At 41.6% G+C, this 25,188-nt stretch overlaps 1 protein-coding gene across 1 annotated transcript in view; it reads left to right on the forward strand.

The window, feature by feature from the left end:
- The window catches only part of LOC126180600 (adenylate kinase), a 41,059-nt gene extending 16,232 nt beyond the window's left edge, over positions 1-24,827 (forward strand). The window contains exons 5-6 of the mRNA XM_049924706.1: positions 1,760-1,874; positions 23,869-24,827. Coding sequence (XP_049780663.1) covers positions 1,760-1,874; positions 23,869-23,978 — 225 coding nt within the window. The 3' untranslated portion in view covers positions 23,979-24,827. The remainder of the gene's footprint in view (positions 1-1,759; positions 1,875-23,868) is intronic.
- The last annotated feature ends 361 nt before the right edge of the window (positions 24,828-25,188 follow it).

Here is a 25,188-nt window from a genome sequence, read left to right on the forward strand (position 1 = left end):
GGTTCATATGGTTTAAAAACAGTCGGACAGAAATTAAAGATAACCCTTGTTCAGGTCATCCTTAGATGCCTACTGTCAATGCTTGTGTTGGGAACATCAATGAAACTGTGTGTGCCAGTTGAAGACTCACTGTCCAAGAGATTGTAGAAGAATGTAACATTTAAGTTGGCCCATGTCGTGAAATCCTGACACAATATCTTGATATGCATATCCATGCTACCAAGTTCTTCCCATGGCTCATGAGTCAAGACCAAAAAGATCTTCACCTTGCAAACTGTGAAGAGCTTTTGTATCGCGCAAATGAGGACAAGATGTTCCTTAAGATGAGACATGGGCTGTGACATTGAGATGTAGGTTGTCTTCAAAGGGTGGTGGAAAAGGTTCTTAAAGACCATAAAAAGCTCATCAAGTCAGGTCAAATGTTAAAGCCATTGAAGAATTAATCAGTCATGAATTTGTGCCACAGGGGCAAACTGTTGATCAATGGTACTATCGGGATGTGTAGTGACACCTGCAAGAAAATGTAAGAGGGAAATGGCCTGAAATGTGGCGAGACAATTCATGGCTTTTGCATCATGATAATGCACCTGCACATTCATCCCTGTTGGTGCGTGAGTGTTGCACAAAAAATGAAATTTCTGTGCTGCTTCGTCCTCCATACTATCCAGACCTGGCCTCATCATACTTTTTTATTTCCAAAATTGAAAATCCTGTTGAATGGACAAAGATTTGCAACAATAGACGAGATAAAATTCGGAAACAGCATTGGGAGCCGTGCGTCAATTGTGGGGGATAGTATTTTGAAGGAGACGGTGCACAATGAGTAAAAGGTAAGCATAGAAAAATATTGTGGACAAAGCTCTGGAATTTTCTGAGCAGACCTAATATAGCTTGAATAAAATAGCTATGTGATTTACAGATTGCATTGATGGAGGTCAGTGTTGCCGCATGCAACTAGCCACACGTGACCAGGCTCAGAAACTACCTACAAAATAGGCTACATATGAAGTATATGGAGTTCACGAAATAACTGAAATTAGCTGGCGACTAGCCCCCACCACTCAACTTACTGAAACATCAATCACAAGTTATTTTAATCAATCACCGTATAGAAGTGGTTGATGGTCTGCAGTGGCAGACTGTCACGTACATGTGCTGCTATTGATGATGTACACAACATTTCTCAGTTCCAAAATTAGTCATTATGAGTCTCGTTCTGGCACACAGTTTTAATCTGCCAGGAAGTTTCTTATCAGTGCACACTCTGCTGCAGAGTGAAAATTTCATTCTTTTCCAACCCATTATGGTTAGCTTTATAAAAGTAGTCACTCCATGATAACTGATTCCTGTGTCGCTTCTTGGTAGAACAACTCCATCTCCATCTTCACTCAGAAGGTGAACAAAATTACTTTATTCCTTCTGGTTTTTGCATGTTTTAACAACTTTCACCATGCCCTTTATATGAACTTCACAATATTACAGAATTTAAGAGATTAAAACCCGAAAATCATTTCTGGCATTGTGGGATGTGTGTTCTGTTTACAAACAAATGTTAAATAATTACACTAGCTTGGTTTTATGCAAGGAATTGAATTCTGTATGTTATATCCATATGCAGATACAATCAATAGCTTCACACCATTAAGAGAATAATGCTATAGTGCTAATTTAGATTACAGGATAGCTAAATTCTTCCTAGCAGAATAAGATATTATGCCAGATCTGTGGACATCTAGTGAAAAAAATGTTTTGTAATCAGTTAACAGGTGAACCACTGATACGTCGCTCAGATGATAATGTTGAAGCGCTGAAAAAACGTCTAGAAGCCTACCATAAGCAGACGAAGCCACTGGTAGACTATTACAGCTTGAGAGGTTGGTATAAGAACATTTGTTTGCTTTTGTGGAGTTTCACTGTGTTAATGTGTAATGGTTAAAAATCTAGAGGTAATCTAGTGTGATGTGTAGTCTGGTGCAGTATGTAAGGAATCTTATCAGTTTTCATCTACATCTAAGTGATTACTCAGCCATTCACGTTTAAGTGCCTGAAAGAAGGTTCAGACTACATTAAAGCTGTTTCTCTAGCATTGCATTCTCAAATAGCAAGCAGGAAAAATGAACACTTCTTTCTGTGCGAGCTCTGATGTCTAATGTTTTATTATGATGATCATTTCTCCTTAAGGAGGTGGGTGCCAACAAAATATTTTTGCATTGGAGGAGAAAGGTCATGTGGCAACAGAAAAGTCTGTTTCAATTATTGCCACCCCAATTCATGTATCATATCCATGCCACTCTTTCTTCTATTTCGTAATAACACAAAACAAGCTGCCCTTCTTTGAACTTTTTCTGTCAATCCTATCTGGTGCTGAACCCACACAATGTAGCAGTAATCCAAGAGGAGGACAAGCCCAGTGTAGGCTGTCTGTTTAATAGATCTGTTTTTTGTAAGTATTCTGCCAATAAATTGCAGTCTTTGGTTTTGCTTTCCCAACAACATTACCTGTTTGAGCATTCTGCCATAAATTATTAGTTATTGTAATCCCTAAGTATTTAGTGGAATCTATAGCCTTCAGATTTGTATCGCTTATTGCAGAACTGAAATTTTGTGTATTCCTTTTAGAACTCATGTGGATGACTTAAACACTTTTCATGGTTGACTCAGTTGCGGCTTTTCATACCATGTCATTTTGCAACTGATTTTGATCTTATGACTTTGTAAGACAGTAAATGACTGCATCATCTGCGCAAAAAAAAAAAAAAAAACTGAGGCCTGCTCAGGTTCTCTTTTAAATTGTTTATGTAGGTCAGGAACAGCAGAGGGCTTATAACAATGTCTTGGAGAATGCCAACTATACTTCTGTTTAAATAGATTACTTTCCATCAGTTACTACAAACTATGTCCTTGCTGACCGGGAAATTACAAATCCAGTCACACTACTGAAATGATACCTAACGGGCACACCGTTTGGTTAGAAGCCATTTGTGAGGAACAGTGTCAAAAGCCTTCGGGAAACCTAAAACTATAGAATCATTTGACACTCCTTTCTGTGATAGCTCTCCTTACTTCATGAGAGTAAAGGGCTGGTTGTATTTCACAAGAATATTTCCCAGACCCATATTGGCTGTTTGTCATTAAATCTTTTTCTTCGGGGTAATTCCTGTTCAAGCTCTGTATATGTTCCAAAATCCTCTGCAAATGATATGGGTCTGCAATTGAACAGGTTACTTCTGTTTCACTTCTTGAGTATTGGTGTGATCTGTGCAACTTTGAGTCGTTATGTACACATCTTTTGCCAAGTATGAAGCTATTATATTGGCATACTATCAAAGGAAGCTAACTGGTAAACAATCTGGGCCATAGGCCTTATGTTTATTAAATGATTTGAGCTGCTTAATTACCCCAAGTAGATCTACTTCTAAGTTACTCCTGTTGGCAGTTGCTCTTTATTAGAATTCTGAAATATTTATTTTGTCCTCTTTGGTGAAGGAGTTTTTCAAACTGTTTATTAACTCTGCTTTACTGGCAGTGTTATCAGTAATATTAACATTATCACACAGTGATGGTATTGATTGCATCTTGCCGCTGGTGTACTTTCCGTACAACCAGTGTTTCAGGTAATCCTCCCAGGGCAAATAACCATACGAAGACCTATATGGTGCTTGCTGAGGTGGTAGATTGCAGAATCTCTTCAGGTTTTCTATCATATTGACAGTTTCGTGTTGGGAACTATTAAAAGCATCTCACATTGAAGATCACACTAAATTTTGCACTTCTGAAAACTTCACCAATCTTGTGGGTTTCAGATACTTTTAACTTTGGCAAGCTTTTCTCATTGCATCTGCAATAATGTTCTGACCTGTTTTGTGTACCATGGGCAACCAGTACCGTCTCTTTTAATTTATTTGGTGTATATCTCTCAGTTGTCATTGATATTATTTCTTTGAATTTAAACCACATCTAGTCTATGCGTATAGTCATGCTTTTTTAAACAAATGTTCAGCATATCTGGCACAAACAAATAATAATATAAAACATAATAACTTTAATTAAATGAGATATTTACTGACAGTACAGTTCTAAAAGTTTGGTAACTCAAAATGTTTTTTTACATGCCTAATAAATCTTGATACGAGCATAAATAGTGGTGTGGCAGACAGCTGGTATGTTTTCTGATTCTCTCAGTCTTTGGCAGGATTGCGGATGTAACATCTGTGATAGCTGCATGAACACGATAGTGCAGATGTAGATGATGATCTAATATCTGGAACACATGATTTGTGATAAACCGCCACTGGAAAAAACAATCCAGTGGAGAGACCACCTACGGATGGGACTACCTCTCCCAACCCAGCGATCCGAGACTTTGCAATCCTCCACAATGTTCGTAAAATGGCATTGTAAACCATCTTATTGAAAGATCACGTCACAAAGAATTTGTGGCATAGCTTACGCCTCAGGCAAGTCTATTTACAGTTTTGCATTAACTGCAGTCTCTGAAGTATGGGCTATGACACTGTCCATCAACAATCTACACCACACATTTGCTTTTGGAGTATCGTATTCGCACTCTATCACCATGTGGGGAGAGGGGGGGTTCACTTCCCTGTACGCGGCAGTTGTGCGTGTTTACCATGCTGGAAGCGGGGGATATAGCCTCATCCCAAAAACAAGTGAAATTGAGGAATGCTTTGTTTTCATTCATTTTTGACAGAATTGACTCCATAAATACCTTCCGTTGTGACCTGTCCTCAGTCTTGATTTTGTGATGAAACTCAGGTTGTTTGCCTGTAGATGCATCCTTTTATGGATTACATTGTGTACTGTGTAAAAAGGTATCTGTAACTGCCTATTTACTAGGGCTCCACTGGAAGACCATATGGATTAATTAAACAGTAGCCTCTGGAACTGTGCACTTGGCATGTTGGCCTGACATTAAAGCAAATATGCATTTCTTGATTGTTACCTAAGTGGGAACATCATTACGTGGTAACAAGCCATACTTGTGCTGAAAATTACATTGTACCAGTTTAACAGGCCTTAGCTCTATGCGAGAAAGCACACACAACACCTTCTGCTGTAGAGTACACATACCTACTGATGTGCATTTGTGTGAACAAAGCAGTTATGCACATGTCCAAGCGGTACCAACCGCTGCAGGCAAACACACAGCTATTTTGAGTTATCATACTTGTAGAAGCAAACCACCAATTAGTAACTCGATTACATGTCAAGTTATTACATTTTATGTTGTAATATGTTTTACCCAGTCACCCTGTATTTTTCGTATATTTTTGGTGGATTTGGATGTTAACGGTATTCAGTCCTGCTATAACAGCCTTATGGTCACTAATGCTATATGCACAAGTTACAAAAAAAGGAGAGAAATGATGACAGTACAAGGTGGGAAGACCACTTGCAGACGGTACTCGAACCCCTGTCAGTGTAGCAACAAGGCTGACCAAACTGCGGACACAACACAAATGCAAGCCAGTAGCAACCTATGCAACAACAAAGTGCAACAAACTTTAGACACAGTGCTATCAACAAGGCATGTACGACCACAGTCCAGATCGAGACCAAAGAAAAAAAACCAGTAGTCAGTAGGATGGTGTAGATAGTAACAAACACTGTCAAAGTTCATGACTGACTGAGCAACCGAGGTGTGATATTATCCCAAGGGACACTATAGGTCGATTTAATCACTAGTGAGATGGTGACACATTCACTAGGCAAGTGCAGCACTGTGGTGACACCTCATGGTGCCATCTGCATGTTGCACAACTAAGGCCCATTTTTTCAATTGCATAGTTAACGACCATTACACATTGCGACTTGCCGGGATCTTCATATGGAACATTCCCAACTACTCCAGTGGAGCAAACTCAATACCTGATGATGTAACTCTGCTGGAACAACCACTCGATGTGCATCTGTCTCAGTAGCCAAAAGAATGACATTATTCACAACCAAGTCAGTGAGAAAGGTGTTTCCAGTGTAATAAAAAAATTAAACAAAAAACTGGAGTGTCACTGCCACATTTCAGCTATATGAATTTCAAATAATCAAAGCTCAACCACTTTAGGCATTGACTCCTGCGACCCACTAACATTTAAAATTCAAAACTCAGCACTCAATGATCTCTTTCAGAGAGAATTAGCGTGTTCCCTTTTAAATGATTCTTGGTTTATTGCCAAAGGAAAAAGCTATCACATTCTCTTTAATACAGACTACACATTCAGAGCATCAAACGAGATTTCCAGAATTTACTATAATGTGACACTTATGCTGAAGTCGCACAATAAATCCTAACCCAAATATCGCTAACTCACCACTCCTTAGTGCTTGCGTACACCTATACAACCACAATAATATAATGCAATGCTACTATTCCTTAGTGTGTGCTTTAATCCTCAACAACAAAATAACTAAATGACTTTGCGTGAACACGCCTCTTCACATACACCATCCAAGGAAAATCTCACAAAAAATATTGAAATACCGTTCACCTACCATTGTGTGGCTATTTAGCAACACAATGCACCATTAATCACAATTAGGAGAAACTAATCTCGCACTTCAGTAAATCGGAGCTTTTCCTATAGCTGGTGAGTCTACATGCTTACCAAAATCAGCGCAATAATCATTTTCTACCCAAGCCAAAAATCTTCTCAAAATACCTGTTTAAATGACTTAGAACAACTTTGAACACGCTCGAGATCTATCCTCATCGCAGACTAATTCACATATAAGTGTGAGCTGATCTCATCACTCTTGAGATAATCCCTCTCGAGGCTCATTACTCAAATGATACTTGGATACTACTCCTGAAATTCTAAAAGGACAAGCCAAGAACCAATCTCTGCAAACAAACATATCATGCTAATTCTTTCTGTAACAGTAAGTACTTCTTCTTTGCAGTCGTAGGCAAACATTCATAGTGGCCAGCTGCATCATAGTTGTTAGATTTGCCACATGCCCCAATTCGGCAATCGGCTGGATGCTGCAAACTTGCTGACTTGACAGGACACAGCTTTTCTCGACCATCAGGTGTCACACATCTACATTTTAACAAACAAATTTAAGAAAACTATTTAATCAACTTAATCTCTTCGTTCTTCTAACACATTAAAATCGATAAGAAGTTGAGGCACTTTTTTTTGGGGCTGAAGATGTTTTGGTGCATTCAGAACTACCCCCATTCCTGAATACCAAGAGTGCTCCAATACTGTAGGTGGATGCATCGGCTGCCATAATCAGCAGACGATTGTGAGAAGAGGCAAGAGGTAGGGTGGGGATGATAGCATTGTTTTCAATTTGACAAAAGCCTGGTTGCAAGTGGGGTCCAAGTATAAGGGACCACATTTTCATACAACTAATTGAGATTGAGAACATGTGCAACATGGGCGACCTAGGGTAAGAATTTAGCATAATAGTTGAGCTTGCATAAAAACACTTATAATTCGGGTAAGTTCGTCAAATGTGGTAAAGAAGTGGTGGTGACAGTGGTCCGATTAGTAGGCTCTGATTCCCTCTTCAGAGAGCCAATGCCCCAAGTACTTCACTCCTGGCTGAAAAAAATCTGCACTGCTCCAAACGATAACACAGGATTGTGAACAGGATGCTGAGGTTTTCTAAATGCTGCTTGCAGAAGGATCCTGTGATGGTAAGGTCATCCAAGTAATTGATGCAAGCTGGAATATGCTGTATCAGTTGTTACAGAAATCACTGGAATATTGCAGGTGCTGAGAAAATGCCAAAGGGGAGTCACTTGTACTGACACAACCCAAATGGCGTGTTAAGAGTGACAATGTTCTGAGACACCTCGTCTAAGGGTAGCTCAAGACATGCATCAGTGAGGTTGATCTTGGAAAAATATTCGGTTGATATTGGAAAAATATTTCCCTCTATCCAGTTTAATGAGATGGTCTTCTCGCCAGGGTATAGGATAGGTTTCTACCCGCAATTGAGCATTGATGGTCGCCTTGAAATCCACCACAAGTTAAGATGCCCATTCGGCTTCCGTATGATGACCAGGGGCATGTCCCATCTACTAGACTTTATGGGTTTGACAGCCCCAGCTGCTTGCATACAATAGAGTTCCTGCTTCATGGCAGCCCGTAAGCCAACCGGAATCGGTCTGGTGCAGTAAGAGGCATGGTATCTGGCTGAAGGGTGATGTGCACCTGAAAGTGTAAAGAACACCCCCAAATCCTGTTGAAAGAGAGATGAAAACAGTGTGCAGAAGTCATCCAGTTCCTGGAAAGGGACCGCAGAGGAAAGCACCTTGACATCATCTGAGATAGAAAATCCAAATGCCATGAAGGTGTTGAGGACAAAAATGTTGGTATCCAACGGATAGTTGATGACAAAGAACATTAAAAGCGAAGTAGCATATTTGTAAATTCCCGTGATCGAGAACTGCTCATGACGAGGAATTGCACAGTCTCTATAGGCCACCAAATTGCACGAGGGCAAGAACAAGTTGTGTGAATCCAGTTGCACATGAATCACCTGATTGATCAAAGACATGGTGGCTCCAATGTACACATGAAAGTGGAAGTCCTGGTGAGATGTGAAAAGCATGAGAAACAATTTCTGCGTGAGTGGGTTACTTTGGGGGGGGGGGGGGGCTACTGTCTGCAGCTCGTTTACTGTGCCCTTGTGTGGTCACGGCGCCATGTGGGGGGGCATATCGTGGGAGTGCGACATACTCAGCAGAGGTGTCCCTCCTTGCCGCAGTGTGTACAGGACTCCTAGTGATCTGAACAGTCTGCTCAGGAGCGAGAGGAAAATACACTGGGCATGAAGCGAGCGGCTCCTGTAGCTGTCGTCAAGGGGTGGCTGGAGGCGCAGGAATCGGACATAAAATAAAGACAAATCACAATGTTGCTGGAGCATGGTGGTCGTCCTTTGTGTACGAAGGTGGAGTGGTGCACACAGTGGTGTGTGAACTGTGACTAGTTGCAGCCTTGTCATGAGTCATTCTTTAGCAGCCTGTGCGATTTTGAATGAATGAGCAATGTGCAAGTTGTCCTCTAACGACAGATTATCCAGTTTAAATGCTACCATGTGAATGTCTTGTCAGGTGCCATTTGAACCACTGCATCAGGAATCAAGGAGTCAGCATAGGAAGCCTTAGCAGCCCTGATTGGCATAAGTAAAATCACATTTTTGGCCGAGTCCTTGCAAGTCAGTGACCCATGAGTAGTAAGACTGTACCAGCTGTTTATAATATTGATGACATTCTAGCCTGTAGGCAACCATATAATACTGCAAGGAATAATGAGAAGTCAGTGGAACACATGTCTCCTGAAAGAAAAGAGCAAGGGGGTCAGACAGAGTTGCCAGTTTTGGAAGGAGGCCTAAGACTTGAAAACACCATGAAATGTTGCTTCAGTTGATGCAAATGTGTGTCCCACTTCTCCATAACATCATTGAAAGGAGGAAACAACAGAAGACAGAATGTTGTGTCAAGTCCAGAAGGCTCTGGTCCGTATGGCACAGCAGCCTTCTGCACACAGTTCGCCCCGCCAAGAGCTGAAGCGACTTAAAAGTTCATCTGTATCTGTGTATAGAGGGCAACCAATTTAGTTTCCAGGCTGTGCAACTTCTTTTCCTTGTCACCAATTGCTTTATCTGTGGGTAGCGGATACGGGCGCACATGTCAGGAAAACAGGAGAGAAACAATTACGACAAAAGGTGGGAAGACCGCCAGCAGATGGTACTCAAACCCATGCTGAAATCGAGCAACAGGGCTGACCAAAGGGCAGACCCAACACAACAAGAGCAAGTCAATAGCAGCCTATCCAGCAACAAAGTGCAACGAGCTTTTGACACAATGTTATGTAGAAGACCAAAGAGGAAAAGCAATAGCGAAGCAAAGTCTTCAACTAATAATCGCTAGTATGGTGTGGATAAAAACAAATGTTATCAGGCGAAGCACATGACTGACTGAGTGGTCGACGTGCAGTGGTATTTATGTTGGCTGTCAGGGACACTATGGGTCAGTGTACTCACGTGGCAAGATGGTGGCGCACTCACTAAGTGAGTGCAGTGCTGAGGCTCTCTATTGTCCAAGGAGGTCCATTGCTCTAGTAGGCTTCCAACTTCCGTGCTTAGAGGTCAAATAAGTTTTCGCAACCATTTACACTTCAAATGAGCTTCTGATCTAATTGATAAAAATAATTTTCTGAGAAAGCATTCAGTACGATTTTGGACGAAGTTTTATGCCTACCACCGACTTAAAACATTTATTTTCACCTACATATAAAGGGTAAAGTGAAGTCGCCACCAGCTATAATTGTGTGAGTGGCGTACCTATTTGAAATGAGACTAGTTTTCTTTGAAATGTTCAGTGACTTTATGATCAGGGTTGTCAGAGTTGGGGGAGGTGGTAAAAGCAACCAATCGATAATTTATTTCAGTTGTCAAGTAGAACTTCTAACCATTATAACCCATAGTTTTACATAAATTGATTAAATCTCTGTACACTTGCACAATTCTGAGTGAACAAGAACCATAAAAGAGGATATTAAGAACTATTGTCACTGGAATCATTACAGCATCTGTTCGGTCGTACGGTGTGTAAGTGAGGAATTTGACAATGCCCCTAGGAAGTGAATGGAGAAACTAGACTGGATGTAGTATTGACCTTACTTTTCTGTAATACAAGTATTGCAAATCACTGCACCATTTTGCTTGGTGTAAAAAGTATATCTTGGTTACAACATGGGGTGTGTTGTAACCTTGTTAAATCCAGTTGGGTCGCTTAACTGATAGAAACTTAAGCATGTAATGCATATGACCTACATAGTAATCTGTATGCCTACCTCATATCTGCGTGTGAAATTTTAGTTATTCAACATACTTGGGTTAAAATTTTGCCATGGATATTGTCACTAATATACAAATGAGTTTAAGCAAAGTTCCGTAATCCCAGTAAGGATTGCTTTGTCCCACGCAGATCTTTAAGCATAACTGATGTTGCTTTTGTGTATAATTTTTCTGCATGAGACTGTAATGTGATCACAATCTTTGACACATATCTTCAGGTATTGATGATCAAATGCTACCATTACATATGTATTTCTGTATGGTGAGAGTAGCTGTATGTGGCATTTCACAAGGAGATAAATGCATTAAAATATCAGGAAGAAAGAGAGAACACCAACAACTTATTTAGCTAACATTGTTTACTGCAGTTATGGATTAATGTAAACAGTGCTTAATTTATTAATAGCTGCTATAAATGAAACACTTACTGCTTTTTACTAGCCACATATTTGTCCATCCACTGTCATTGCAGAAGCAGAGTAGTGGCAGTAATTTCTTGCCAAGCTGATTACATCTATGAGCAGTTTTAATTTTAAATCCCATATCTGCATCATTATTTAACAATGTAAAATTGTATCCACAGCTAGGTGAAAGCAAGGTTGTGGTTGTAATTTAACTATTTATTAAAATACTGTGGCCCTGTCACAACTATAATTCTAAAGCCATCATCCTGAAAGTTTGATTTGGCACAAAAGTGCTTTGCTAAACAGAGCCCTATTGGAGCTTGTGTGCTGTAGCCCTCCAACCTTTGAACTGTCTTACCCAGCCAACTGTAGAATGTTTTATGTGAACACTGAATTCAGTAAGACTTTCACATTGTCTTTGCAAGAGGTAAAAGTGCTGATAAGTCACAAGAAAACTCCTTGGACCAAATGGAATCAAGCCCACAATCTTTGGATTTGTCGTCTGCGATTTACCCACAGAGCTAGTTGATCACCTTAGAAATCTGATAACATTAAGAGTTTGGGAAGAGCAGGCTTTCATAAGTAGGCGGAAGCATGTGCTTTGAGAACACATCTGTCTGGTGTTGTAACTTTAACCAGTTTCTAACTTCATCTACTGGTCCTTTTTTTCCCCCTCCCCCTCACTTTGAAAGATGACATGCTTCTTATACCAAGTGATACAGAAACTTGGCAAAAAAGGAGCAAAAACTACTAAACTGCACAACATATAGCCAAATAATTTATGTTCAGGTTACTGGATTTACCAGGCATAGAAGTTGAAGTGAATAATCAAGTGATGCCAATGTCTTAGTTGCTGTTTACCCAATGAGGACACTAAAAATTACCTGTCTGATCAGGGCATAAGAGTTGAAAAGGAATTGGTACTGACTCACACTCTCTTCTTGACATTCGACAGAGTTCAACTTCCATCAAATATTGAAGTGGGATATGAGAGAATTTCAGTTTTCCCTTGCATCCCCATACCTACGCGTTGCTATCGGTGTCAGCGGTTTAATCATGCCAGCCAGTCGTGTTCCAGTAGGCTAAATGCGTTACCTGTGGCACGGGTGCCCATGAGGGTGATTGACCACCTCCATTTCCTCATTGCTTCAACTGTATGGGCGACCACGCTGCTTCCTCTAGAGATTGCCTAGTTTTAAAGATGAACGAATTATTCAGGAAGTCCGAGTGAAGGAAAAGGTGTCTACCTTTGCTGCTTGTAAGTTATTTGCCAGTAGAAAGCCCACTGTGCTCCATCAGGTAAATATAGCACTGTCCTCACCTCTCATCGACCTACTAAGGAGGTAACCACACAGACTTGCTACCTCACCTATAGCACCACAGTCGTCAGATCGGTCAGCCCAAAGATCATCTGTTCAGCATCCCCACTATCACCACTCTCTAAGGCTCAATCTTCCTTGGCTCCTGCTAAATCATGGGCCTCAAAATTGTATGCCCGAACTTCCAAAAAAACAGCCTAGTGTTGAAGATTTTTTGTACCCAGACCTCACAACCATAGACTCCTACCTCATCATACCAGCCAGTTGTGTTCCAATATGGCCAAGAAGGCTCATAAGAAACAAAGTTCCTCTCCTTCTCCATCATGGCATGTCTCTTTACAACGCCACCCAGCAGTAGCCACCCTCTATACGGTGCCACCCAGGGGCTCCACAACTCTTTCATGGATACGTGCGTAGTGAGCACGGGACCCCAAGTTAGTGTAGCCCTCCTTTCTTTCCGGGCTGCATACCTTCCTTTTCCACATCCTTCCCCATCCCCCATCTTCCCCCCCACCTCCGCCTCTTCCCTTCCCTTTCTCCCACTTTGGGAGTATGTTTAGTGTCTACGTCCAGAGACGGATGCTCAAAACTGTGAAACAGTCTCTCTTCGTCCTTCTCTTTTCCTTACCTCTTCTCTTTACCATTTTCTCTGCTGCGGCATTTGAGACCCCTTTCCTTTCATTTCCTTTTCCCTTTCCTCCCTGTGCGTGTCTGAAGGCCGACCCGTGCATTCCCATGTGTAGCCGGTGACTGGGTAACGCGTTATTTCCCGCCCCAGGTAGACAGGTAGGACACGCACCTACCCCCTGGTAACGGCCAGGCCCAGGGAGGGGTGATTACCCGAGCTGATACCTTCCGAAAGTGCCGATTGGTCCCTCCGTCCGTTTCCCAGGAGGTGTGACCTAAGGTGTGAACAATCACCTAAGGCAAGAGTGCCCTCAGAGAGGGCCCCCACGAGGAAGGAACGCGCCATCGGAGACGCCGGTAACCATGGGGGATATTTCCACAATGGTTTCATCATCATCTACTATGTCTGCTCACAAGCAAAAGTTAAATGAGTCTCAGCCACAGACAATTCTTCCATCGTTGCTACAATTCTTTGTTATTTCTCAGTCGGACGAAGGTTAAGACTTCTCCACAGTCAACCCTTTCATTATTCAGAAAGGTGTTGATGCAATTGCTGGTCCTGTAAAGTCTTGTTCCCGATTACGGAATGGCACCTTGTTGTTAGAAACAATCAGTGCCCTCCAGGCACAAAAATTGCTGCGTAGCTCACTGCTACACACCTTCCCTGCCCGGGTGGAAATGCACCGCACATTAAATTAATCACGTGGGGTCGTTTATACACGCTCCCTCGACGGATTGTCTGACGAGGAAATTCAAAGCTACCTGTCTGACCAGAGCATAACGGCTCTTCATAGAGTCATGAAAAGGGTTGACAAGAACATCGTTCCAACCCATACTGTCTTCTTGACATTTGACAGAGTTCAACTTCCATCGAACATAAAAGCGGGCTATGAGATAATTTCAGTTCGCCCTTACATCCCAAACCCCTACGCGTTGCTATCAGTGTCAGCAGTTCAATCATACCAGCCAGTCATGTTCCAATCTGGCCAAATGCGTTACGTGTGGCAAGGATGCCCATGAGGGTGCTTGTCCATCCCCATCCCCTCGTTGCATCAACTGTGTGGGTGACCACGCTGCATCGTCTAGAGATTGCCCCATTTTTAAAGATGAACGGCTTATTCAGGAAATCAGAGTGAAGGAAAAGGTGTCGACCTTTGCTGCTTGGGAGTTACTCGCCAGTCGAAAGCCCACTGTGCCTCATGCAGGTAAATACAGCACTGTCCTTGCTTCTGCTCAGCCAACAAAGGAGGCAGCCACGCAGACTTGTTATCTCACCTTTAGTGCCACAGTCGTCAGATCGGCCAGCGCAAAGATCGTCTGTTCAACCTCCCCACTCTCACCTGCTCACTCTATGGCTCACCTTTCATCGGGTTCTGCTAAATCCTGAACTCCAAAATCAGACACCCAGACTTCCAAAAAAGAGCCTACTCGTGAAGATTTTCTATGTACCCCAACTTCACAACCTTAGATTCCTCCTTCATCTCAACGTCCTGTTTCCAAGAAGGCTAATAAGAAACCCAGTTCATCTCCTTCTCCGCCACGGCACGTCTCATCTACAACACTGCCTGGTGGTAACCACCCTCGGCTGACTTCTGTGTCGCCGAGGCGCACTGCTGGCGGCCGATCACTGGTGGCAGGAGCTGCTCCCGAACAACCTATGGATCAGGATCTTCTGCCTTCTGCTGAATGCCGTTCCACGCTGTCGGTCGCTGGCTCTGAGCAGTTGTTGAGTTGAGGGCAACCTTGGTCACCTTATTCCCTTTTCTGTCCACCCTATTTCAATTATCCATTGGAATATCCGCGGCATTCGAGCCAATCAGGATGAATTGTCGATCCTCTTACGATCCTACTCGCCGGTCATCGTCTGTCTTCAGGAAACAAAGCTGCGTCCCCACAATCGCTTTGTTTTCCCTCATTTTCAGTCAGTCCGATTTGACCTCCCCTCTGTTGAAGGCACTCCAGCACATGGAGGACTCATGATTCTTCTCCATGATACTCTCCATTATCACCCAATCCCCTTAAACTGTTCATTCCAAGCTGTCGCTGTCTGTCTTTCCCTTTCTGGATACACCTTCTCTCTTTGTACTGTATACATTCCATCGTCCACACCAATGGCAAGAGCTGATCTCCGTCATCTTCTTGGTCAGCTTCCGCCCCCCGATTTGCTGGTTGGGGACTTCAATGCCCACCACCTGCTTTGGGGATCTCAGCGTCCTTGTCCGTGCGGCTCACTATTGATAGACGTCTTCCACCATGCAGATCTTGCTTGCCTCAACACTGGGGACCCTACATTTTTGTCTGCCTCCATGACAAACTTCTCTCATTTGGACCTTTCGGTCAGTACTGTTCCACTAGCTCGGCGCTTCAAATGGTTCGCTCTTGCTGATACACACTAGAGTGACCAGTTTGAGGATGCAGAAGGCAATGGAAACCACTGCATTAAAGACACGTAACGTGTATCCACAAGACATGTGGCCTGTATTTGAAGAAGTGTCATGATGATCTCTCCACTGGCAAAAGATTCCGAAATAGTCCCCCATTCGGATCTCCGGGAGGGGACTGCAAGAGGAGATTACCATGAGAAAAAGATTTAATAATCAACGGAAGGATAACGTTCTAAGAGTCGGGGCGTGGAATGTCAAAAGCTTGAACGTGGTAGGGAAACTAGAAAATCTGAAAAGGGAAATGCAAAGGCTCAATCTAGATGTAGGAGGGGTCAGTGAAGTGAAGTGAAAGGAAGACAAGGATTTCTGGTCAGATGAGTATCGGGTAATATCAACAGCAGCAGAAAATGGTATAACAGGTGTAGGATTTGTTATGAATAGGAAGATAGGGCAGAGGGTGTGTTACTGTGAACAGTTCAGTGACCGGATTGTTCTAATCAGAATCGACAGCAGACCAACACCGACAACGATAGTTCAGGTATACATGCCGACGTCGCAAGCTGAAGATGAACAGATAGAGAAAGTGTATGAGGATATTGAAAGGGTAATGCAGTATGTAAAGGGGGAAGAAAATCTAATATTCATGGACGACTGGAATGCAGTTGAAGGGGAAGGAGTAGAAGAAAAGGTTACAGGAGAATATGGGCTTGGGACAAGGAATGAAAGAGGAGAAAGACTAATTGAGTTCTGTAACAAGTTTCAGCTAGTAATAGCGAATACCCTGTTCAAGAATCACAAGAGGAGGTGGTATACTTTGAAAAGGCCGGGAGATACGGGAAGATTTCAATTAGATTACATCATGGTCAGACAGAGATTCCGAAATCAGATACTGAATTGTAAGGCGTACCCAGGAGCAGATATGGACTCAGATCACAATATAATAGTGATGAAGAGTAGGCTGAAGTTCCTAACATTAGTCAGGAAGAATCAATACGCAAAGAAGTGGGATACCGAAGTACTAAGAAATGACGAGATACGTTTGAAGTTCTCTAATGCTATAGATACAGCAATAAGGAATAGCGCAGTAGGCAGTACAGTTGAAGAGGAATGGACATCTCTAAAAAGGGCCATCACAGAAGTTGGGAAGGAAAATATAAGTACAAATAATGTAGCTGCGAAGGAACCATGGGTAACAGACGAAATACTTTAGTTGATTGATGAAAGGAGGAAGTACAAACATGTTTCGGGAAAATCAGGAATACAGAAATACAAGTCGCTGAGGAATGAAATAAATAGGAAGTGCATGGAAGCTAAGACGAAATGGCTGCAGGGAAAATGTGAAGACATCGAAAAAGATATGATTCTTGGAAGCACAGACTCAGCATACAGGAAGGTCAAAACAACCTTTGGTGACATTAAAAGCAACGGTGGTAACATTAAGAGTGCAACAGGAATTCCACTGTTAAATGCAGAGGAGAGAGCAGATGGGTGGAAAGAATACATTGAAAGCCTCTATGAGGGTGAAGATTTGTCTGATGTGATAGAAGAAGAAACAGGAGTCGATTTAGAAGAGATAGGGGATCCAGTATTAGAATCGGAATTTAAAAGAGCTTTGGAGGACTTACGGTCAAATAAGGCAGAAGGGATAGATAACATTCCATCAGAATTTCTAAAATCATTGGGGGAAGTGGAAACAAAACGACTATTCACGTTGGTGTGTAGAATATATGAGTCTGGCGATATACCATCTGACTTTTGGAAAAGCATCATCCACACAATTCCGAAGACGGCAAGAGCTGACAAGTGCGAGAATTATCGCACAATCAGCTTAACAGCTCATGCATCGAAGCTGTTTACAAGAATAATATACAGAAGAATGGAAAAGAAAATTGAGAATGCGCTAGGTGACGATCAGTTTGGCTTTAGGAAAAGTAAAGGGACGAGAGAGGCAATCCTGATGTTACGGCTAATAATGGAAGCAAGGCTAAAGAAAAATCAAGACACTTTCATAAGATTTGTCGACCTGGAAAAAGCATTCGACAATATAAAATGGTGCAAGCTGTTCAAGATTCTGAAAAAAGTAGGGGTAAGCCATAGGGAGAAACAGGTCATATACAATATGTACAACAACCAAGAGGGAATAATAAGAGTGGACGATCAAGAACGAAGTGCTCGTATTAAGAAGGGTGTAAGACAAGGCTGTAGCCTTTTGCCCCTACTCTTCAATCTGTACATCGAGGAAGCAATGATGGAAATAAATGAAAGGTTCAGGAGTGGAATTAAAATACAAGGTGAAAGGATATCAATGATACAATTCGCTGATGACATTGCTATCCTGAGTGAAAGTGAAGAAGAATTAAATGATCTGCTGAACGGAATGAACAGCCTAATGAGTACACAGTATTGTTTGAGAGTAAATCGGAGAAAGAAGAAGGTAATGAGAAGTAGTAGAAATGAGAACAGCGAGAAACTTAACATCAGGGTTGATGGTCATGAAGTCAATGAAGTTAAGGAATTCTGCTACGTAGGCAGTAAAATAACCAATGACGGACGGAGCAAGGAGGACATCAAAAGCAGACTTGCTATGGCAAAAAAGGCATTTCTGGCCAAGAGAAGTCTACTAATATCAAATACCGGCCTTAATTTGAGGAAGAAATTTCTGAGGATGTAAGTCTGGAGTACAGCATTGTATGGTAGTGAAACATGGACTGCGGGAAAACCGGAACAGAAGAGAATCGAAGCATTTGAGATGTGGTGCTATAGACGAATGCTGAAAATTAGGTGGACTGATAAGGTAAGGAATGAGGAGGTTCTACGCAGAATCTGAGAGGAAAGGAATATGTGGAAAACACTGATAAGGAGAAGGGACAGGATGATAGGACATCTGCTAAGACATGAGGGAATGACTTCCATGCTACTAGAGGGAGCTGTAGAGGGCAAAAACTGTAGAGGAAGGCAGAGACTGGAATACGTCAAGCAAATAATTGAGGACGTAGGTTGCAAGTGCTACTCTGAGATGAAGAGGTTAGCACAGGAAAGGAATTCGTGGTGGGCCGCATCAAACCAGTCAGTAGACTGATGACAAAAAAAAGCGACATTCGATGACCGTCAGTTTCCTAGCGTCGACGATGAGGTCACTCATATTACAGAAGTTATTCTTGCAGCTGCGGAACGTTCAATACCTTGCACCTCCGATTTGCCACGACACCCCCCAGTTCCTCGGTGGAACGAGGCATACAGTGACACAATACGTGAGCGTCAACGTGCTCTTTGCGTTTTCCGGCACCATCCTACTTTCGCCAACTGTATCCGCTATAAGCAGTTCCGTGTGCGATGCCATCGCGTCATCTGCGATAGCAAGAAGGCAAGCTGGGACTTCTTCACTTCTTCAGCTCATTTAACACCTTCACTCCCTCGTCGGAAGTTTGGAGTCTGATTCGATGGTTATCTGGCGTGCCTAGTTTCTCCCCGGTCTCTGGGCTCACTGTTGCACGATCGATACATTAGTGGACCCTGTTGCAATTTCTAACTCATTGGGTCAACACTTTGCTGAGATTTCGAGCTCTTCAAATTACCCGCCAGCTTTTCTCCCGAAGAAACGTGCAGCGGAAGTGCAACCTCTTGCTTTCTCCTCTCAAAATCGTGAAAGCTATAATACTGTTTTCTCCATGGGGAACTCCAACATGCACTCTCTTCTTCTCGCTCTGCCGCCCCAGGGCTGGATGGTATCCGCAACCAAATGTTGCTGCATTTATCATACCATAGTCTGCGTTACCTCCTTCGCCTTTATAATCGAATTTGGGCCGACAGTACTTTTCCCAGACGATGGGGGGAAGCTACTGTCATTCCTGTTCCGAAACCTGGAAAGGACAAACATCTCCCCTCTAGCTATCACCCCATTTCTCTCACAAGTAGTGTATGTAAGGTTTTGGAGCATATGGTGAATTGCCGTTTAGATTGTTGGCTGGAGTCCTGCAGTCTTTTAACACCTGCCCAATGCAGTTTCCGAAAGCATCTTTCTGCAGTTGACCATCTTGTTGCTCTATCCACTTATATCATGAACAATTTTCTCAGGAAACGCCAAACAGTAGCAATATTTTTTGATCTGGAGAGAGCATACGATATCTGTAGGAGGACAGGCATCCTCCGCACACTTTAGAGGTCGGCTGCCCCTTTTTCTTCGTGAATTTATGACAGAGCACACATTTTTAAAGTGCGGGTGAACACTACTTTCTCCCAAGAAAATGGGGTACCCCAGGGCTCTGTGCTAAGTGTTGTACTGTTTGCCATTGCCACAAATCCAATTATGGATTGTCTCCTTCCTGATGTCTCAGGCTCCCTCTTTGTGGACGATTTTGCGATCTACTACAGCTCTCAATGGACCAGCCTTCTTGAACGACGTCTTCAAGGATGTCTCGATCGCCTCCACTCTTGGAGCATCGAAACCAGCTTCCGCTTTTCTCCCAGTAAGACCGTTTGTGTTAATTTTTGGCGTTGTATGGAGTTTCTTCCACCCTCCTTACATCTAGGCCCTGTCAACCTTCCGTTCGCAGACGTCGCCAAATTCTTTGGACTTATGTTTGACAGAAAACTGTGCTGGTCCTCCCATGTTTCCTATCCTTCGGCTCGCTGTCTGCGATCCCTCAACACCCTCCGTGTCCTGAATGGTACCTCCTGGGGAGCGGACCGAGTGGTCCTTCTCCGCCTCTATCGCGCCTTAGTGTGCTCAAAATTGGACTATGGAAGCATAGTTTACTCCTCTGCTGGGCCGTCTATTCTTCGGCGTCTCGACTCTGTCCACCACCATGGATTACGTTTAGTGTCTGGAGCTTTTTACACCGGCCATGTGGAAAGCCTTTATGCTGAGACTGCTGAACCACCGCTGTCCAATTGGTGAGCTGTCCTTCTGAGTCGTTATGCTAGCCATCTGTCTTCCATGCCTGCTAATCCGGCCCATGACATTTTTTCGATGCCTCCTTGGATTTAGGGTATGCAGGCCACCCTTCCTCCCTACTACCACCGGGAGTCCACTTCAGTCAACTCTTATGTTCTCTTTCCTAAGACTTTTTGGCAACTTGGGGTACAGCACCGCCTTGGCTCCGGCCCCGGACCTGCCTGCTCCGTTAACTTTGTCAGTTTCCCAAGGATGGTACCCCTTCTCTTGTTTATCGTCAGGCATTTGCTGCTCTATGTGCACAAATGACGGATGCCACATTTATTTACACTGATGGCTCAAAAACATCGTTTGGTGTTGGGAGTGCCTATATTGTTGGCAACACCCCTATTAGATTTCGGCTTCCTGACCAGTGTTTGGTTTTTACTGTGGAGCTTTATGCTGTTCTCCAGGCTGTCCAATACATCCGGTGCCATAAGTGGATACAGTATATTATATAATCGTATTCAGTAAGCTCTCTTCCCAACCTCCAAGCTCTTTATCCCATCCACCAGATTCAAGACTGCCTCCACATGCTCCACTTCAGGGTCTCTCTGTGGCCCTTCTTTCTTGTCCTGTTATTTACTCTTGGTGCTAACTCGATGTTCCTTTTACCTCTTTGTTTGCCCCTTCTCTGTACTGCCCTGTTTATGTAGTCCTCCCTTGGCTTCTGCCACCTTGAGTCTTGAGGCCAATGACCTCACTGTTTGTCTATCAACCAACCAACCAACCAGTTACATTAGTCCGGAAGTCTTGAGTATTTCGCCTGTCTCAAACATTTTGCACCCCCGGTGGAGTACTTTGTCATGGCTGGTCCTCCTATCAAGGATATCTGTGGTTGTGGGGATGTTGTCTACTCCAGGGACTTTTTTTGCCTTAGGTCTTTCTGCACTGCCTGATTCTTCTTGCAGTATCATACTTTCCATCTGATCTTCGTATGATTCATCTTCCCTTTCAATTGTCTTAAAGTTAATTTCCCTTATAGAGAAGCCCTCTATATTCTTTCCAATGTTCTGTTTTCTCTTCTTTGTTTAGTACTGGTTTGCCATCTGAGCTTCTGTGAGTCATACAGTTACTTCTCTTTTCTCCAAAAGTCTCTTTAATTTTCCTATCTTTCGCCTCATTTCACATGCTTAGACTGCCTTGCAGTTGTTGTCTTCCCTTGAAATGTCTCAGTTTAAAATCTGGTGCAAGACTCTGTCTTATATACTTAATGTGAAACCTTCCGTTGTCTACAGGTATCTTTCATTTGTACAACTTTCATTTATGATTATCCTTAAACCAATTATTAGTGATGATTAAGTTGTTCTCAGATATAACATTTTTTCGGGGTAGAGGCAAAGTGATTAAAGCTGTGCATCTACTGCTACATGCTGGGTCTGGGGGGCCCTCATCCTTCCCCTCCTGTGCCTGTTTCCTTAGTCATCCCACTTTACTCTATTTTAATTGCTTTTAGATGCAATGAGTCTTTTTCCTGCCTCACCCTATTTTTTGTTTTAGGAGTAGCACTCCAGTGGATGCAAGACTTAAATTCGTTACCCTCGATACTAGCTGAAAATTCATATATACTTCCATAATTTTATCATATTTCTGGCACACATCAGTAACTACAGATATCTTTCATCTTGAACAAGAAAGTGACAGCCTCACTGTTTAGGCCCTTTATGCACACCCCCAACTGACCAACCAAATAATTGAGGATGTGGAGTGCAGGTGCTACTCTGAGATGAAGAGATTGGCACTGGAGAGGAATTTGTGGTGGGTCACATAAAACAAGTCAGAAGACTGATAACCCAAGGAATGCCGTAGTCATTGGTTGATTTGGAGCCAATAAGTTGTAGAAGGAAATTCCTTAACCTTGGGAAAAAAATCATAGTCTTAAACAAGACGTTAACATTAGCATACAATGGTCTGTATGCAACTGGCTGATAGAACTGTTATGCCTGGGATTTATGTTGTCTGTACAGGTAGTGCTGGGGTGTCATGCAGCTATGGATTCTTTGTGTTGGTAAACTCCTACTGTTGTCGTAAGTAAGCACCAAAAGATTTGAAATTTAGAAGTGTGATATTTGGTGATTGTCTAACAAATAGTGGTCACTGCATAAATGTCTGGAGATGATGTGATCATCAAAAAGGTTCCTTTGGCTTTCTTTTTAGTGCAGTAATGTATAATAACAGATGAGCATATCCTTGCTTACTACTTTAGTAGTTCGGTGCTGGTGGTTTAGCAAAGTTGTCCAATTCTTAAAATGGTTAATATAAAAAAAAATTAGAGGGACATGTGACAGTTTTCATTTGTCTCTTAGTGCAGCCATAACTCTTGGGCTTTCAGTTGTTGAATTGAACTTATGGTTAATATCTTAGACTTCAAATGTATAGGTCCTAGATCGGGTGGTGTAGGTCAACAGGTCAGAGGAAAACAATAGTATATCATTTCCAGGAAAATCATGCCTGGGAAACCACTCTGGTCTTCATCCCAACCACTATAGGTTGACAATTGCTTTATTTACTGTGACTGAATGTATCTCCTGTCTTCTCCAACTAGCCATTTCTGCTATAAACTTTTGGTAAATGTATAAATTACTGTGATCAGGTACAAACCTGATTCATATTTTACAGTCTACCAACCTGCACAAGTAGTGGATGATCTGTTGTGTCATCCTAGTGTGTAATCTAGTTTGTCATTTTTTTTTTCTTCGGTCGCCACATTGAACAACTACACACTACTATCAATGCGTTGTAGTTTGTGCTTCAGAATTTTAGAAATCTGATGTAAATGAATAGAAGAGAATGTTAACATCAAGATATTTTTGTTACCACACTTGCATAGGATTTGTGTAGTTTGCTCAGATGCATATGGATCACTTATTGCCCCAAAAAAATTTATTTAATTGAGAACAGTAGAATATATTTTCTTGGATTTGGTTGCATAGCTGCAGGATTTTCTAACACTAAAAACTGCCTTTTTTGAAGATGTAATTATGTCACTATTGATCTGAAGGATATTCTGTGTTCAGTAAATTTGTTATGTCAAATTTTATTAAATATACATAATTTTATTGCAGGACATTGTTTATTTTTGTGTGTCAGTAATGCATACATCGTATTTCTGGCTGAATATGTGTTTACTGTAGGATGATCTATGAAATTAGTGAAAAAGTTAAATCCTGAAAAAATAAGTACCAGTTGTCTTCATAAAGTTAGGTAATTCTAGCCATATGCTATGAATAATACGAATGATGTTGTACATCTATTGCATTGCAGTAGTTATAGTTTGAGGCCAATGCAACAAATGTTGCCACAGCATTATTGTGCTATTAGTAAAGAGAAGTGATTAGAAATATAGAACCTTTTTCTTTCTTTTTCAGGTATACATCACAGGATTGATGCCTCCAAATCTGCTTCAGAGGTCTTTGATAGCATTGATAAAATATTTCTTCGTTCTTCCAGAAGCAAGGATAAAGTTATGTTTGTATAAGGAACATTCGTAGGACAATGCTGTAATTTTAATGATGAAGTATATCCTGTTATTGAGAATTTAAGCCATATAGAAGCTGATGGGAGTCAAAATTTTATTATTCATGCAGGTAACTTTTTAAGTTACAAACATGACCATTTCTGTCAAAGCTATCGCACTGCCATGCACAATTAAGACTTGCAGTGTCTCTTATATACATATATTTTAGTTTTGATTGCCTGTCACTATCTCCTAACATTCAAAAAGTGAGAAATATTTTTCCATGTTTATAGTAACGTTATTTTATTACTGGTCACATCAAAAACATATTATGCGAGAACCCGTGATACCTGAAGCATATTGTGAGTTTGTTGTTAGACAGTGAATGAAGGATTTTTCAACTGTATGATAATTTACTTTTTGGTCTGTGAAAGTTTCTCTTTAATTTACACAAGATTGTACTTGCCAGGCCTCAGATATGACTTGTTTTGCTGATATTAACTGTATTGCTCCCACAAACTAATGTGCACTCAATCTGTGAATCTGTAGTAAATGAAAGCATAGGGATATCTTTCTATGAAACTTTGCTCAGTTTAAAATAAAATTAAGAAATGACAGCAGTTGTAGAACTAATCATTAAATTTTAGTTCCAATATTTCAATTTGGTTGGTAGTCACTGTGAATACTAAATAAAAAAATGTACAGTCGAGTGATTATGTGTAATGAAGGGACTAAGACATGAGTCACGCAATGATCCATGTTTACCATTGTTCAGCGAAGGGCTCTTCTGACATTATTTGTACCTGTTATGTGGGAAATGGTGTAAAAGTATCTGATAAAATAAAATGTATCAGTGCTTCTTTTTACTAAGTGCTCATGCTTTTTCTTCCTTCCCTAACATATGACAATTATTATGAATGAATGTTAAATCTGTCTCATACAGAAAGACTGTTAGCTGTATTAATTTTTGATCTCCTGCAACTTTGAAAGCAATTGTTTCTAAAATAATAAAAGCAAGTTATGTGCTTCAAGTGACAATTTTAAATTTAGAAGAATACACTGACATGATAAAATACCATTTACAACAGCTGATAGCATGTTCTCAGATTTGTCTGTGAAGCAGATGTTTTTAATTAAAAAACAGTTGGATAAAAAAAGTTCACAGCATACAATCAGCCAATTGACATGTAATCCACAAATAAATCTTCCTGGTAGAATTTGAAAGAAATGT

This window comes from Schistocerca cancellata, chromosome 1 (genome assembly GCF_023864275.1).
Source record: "Schistocerca cancellata isolate TAMUIC-IGC-003103 chromosome 1, iqSchCanc2.1, whole genome shotgun sequence".
In the NCBI taxonomy this organism is placed as follows: domain Eukaryota; kingdom Metazoa; phylum Arthropoda; class Insecta; order Orthoptera; family Acrididae; genus Schistocerca; species Schistocerca cancellata.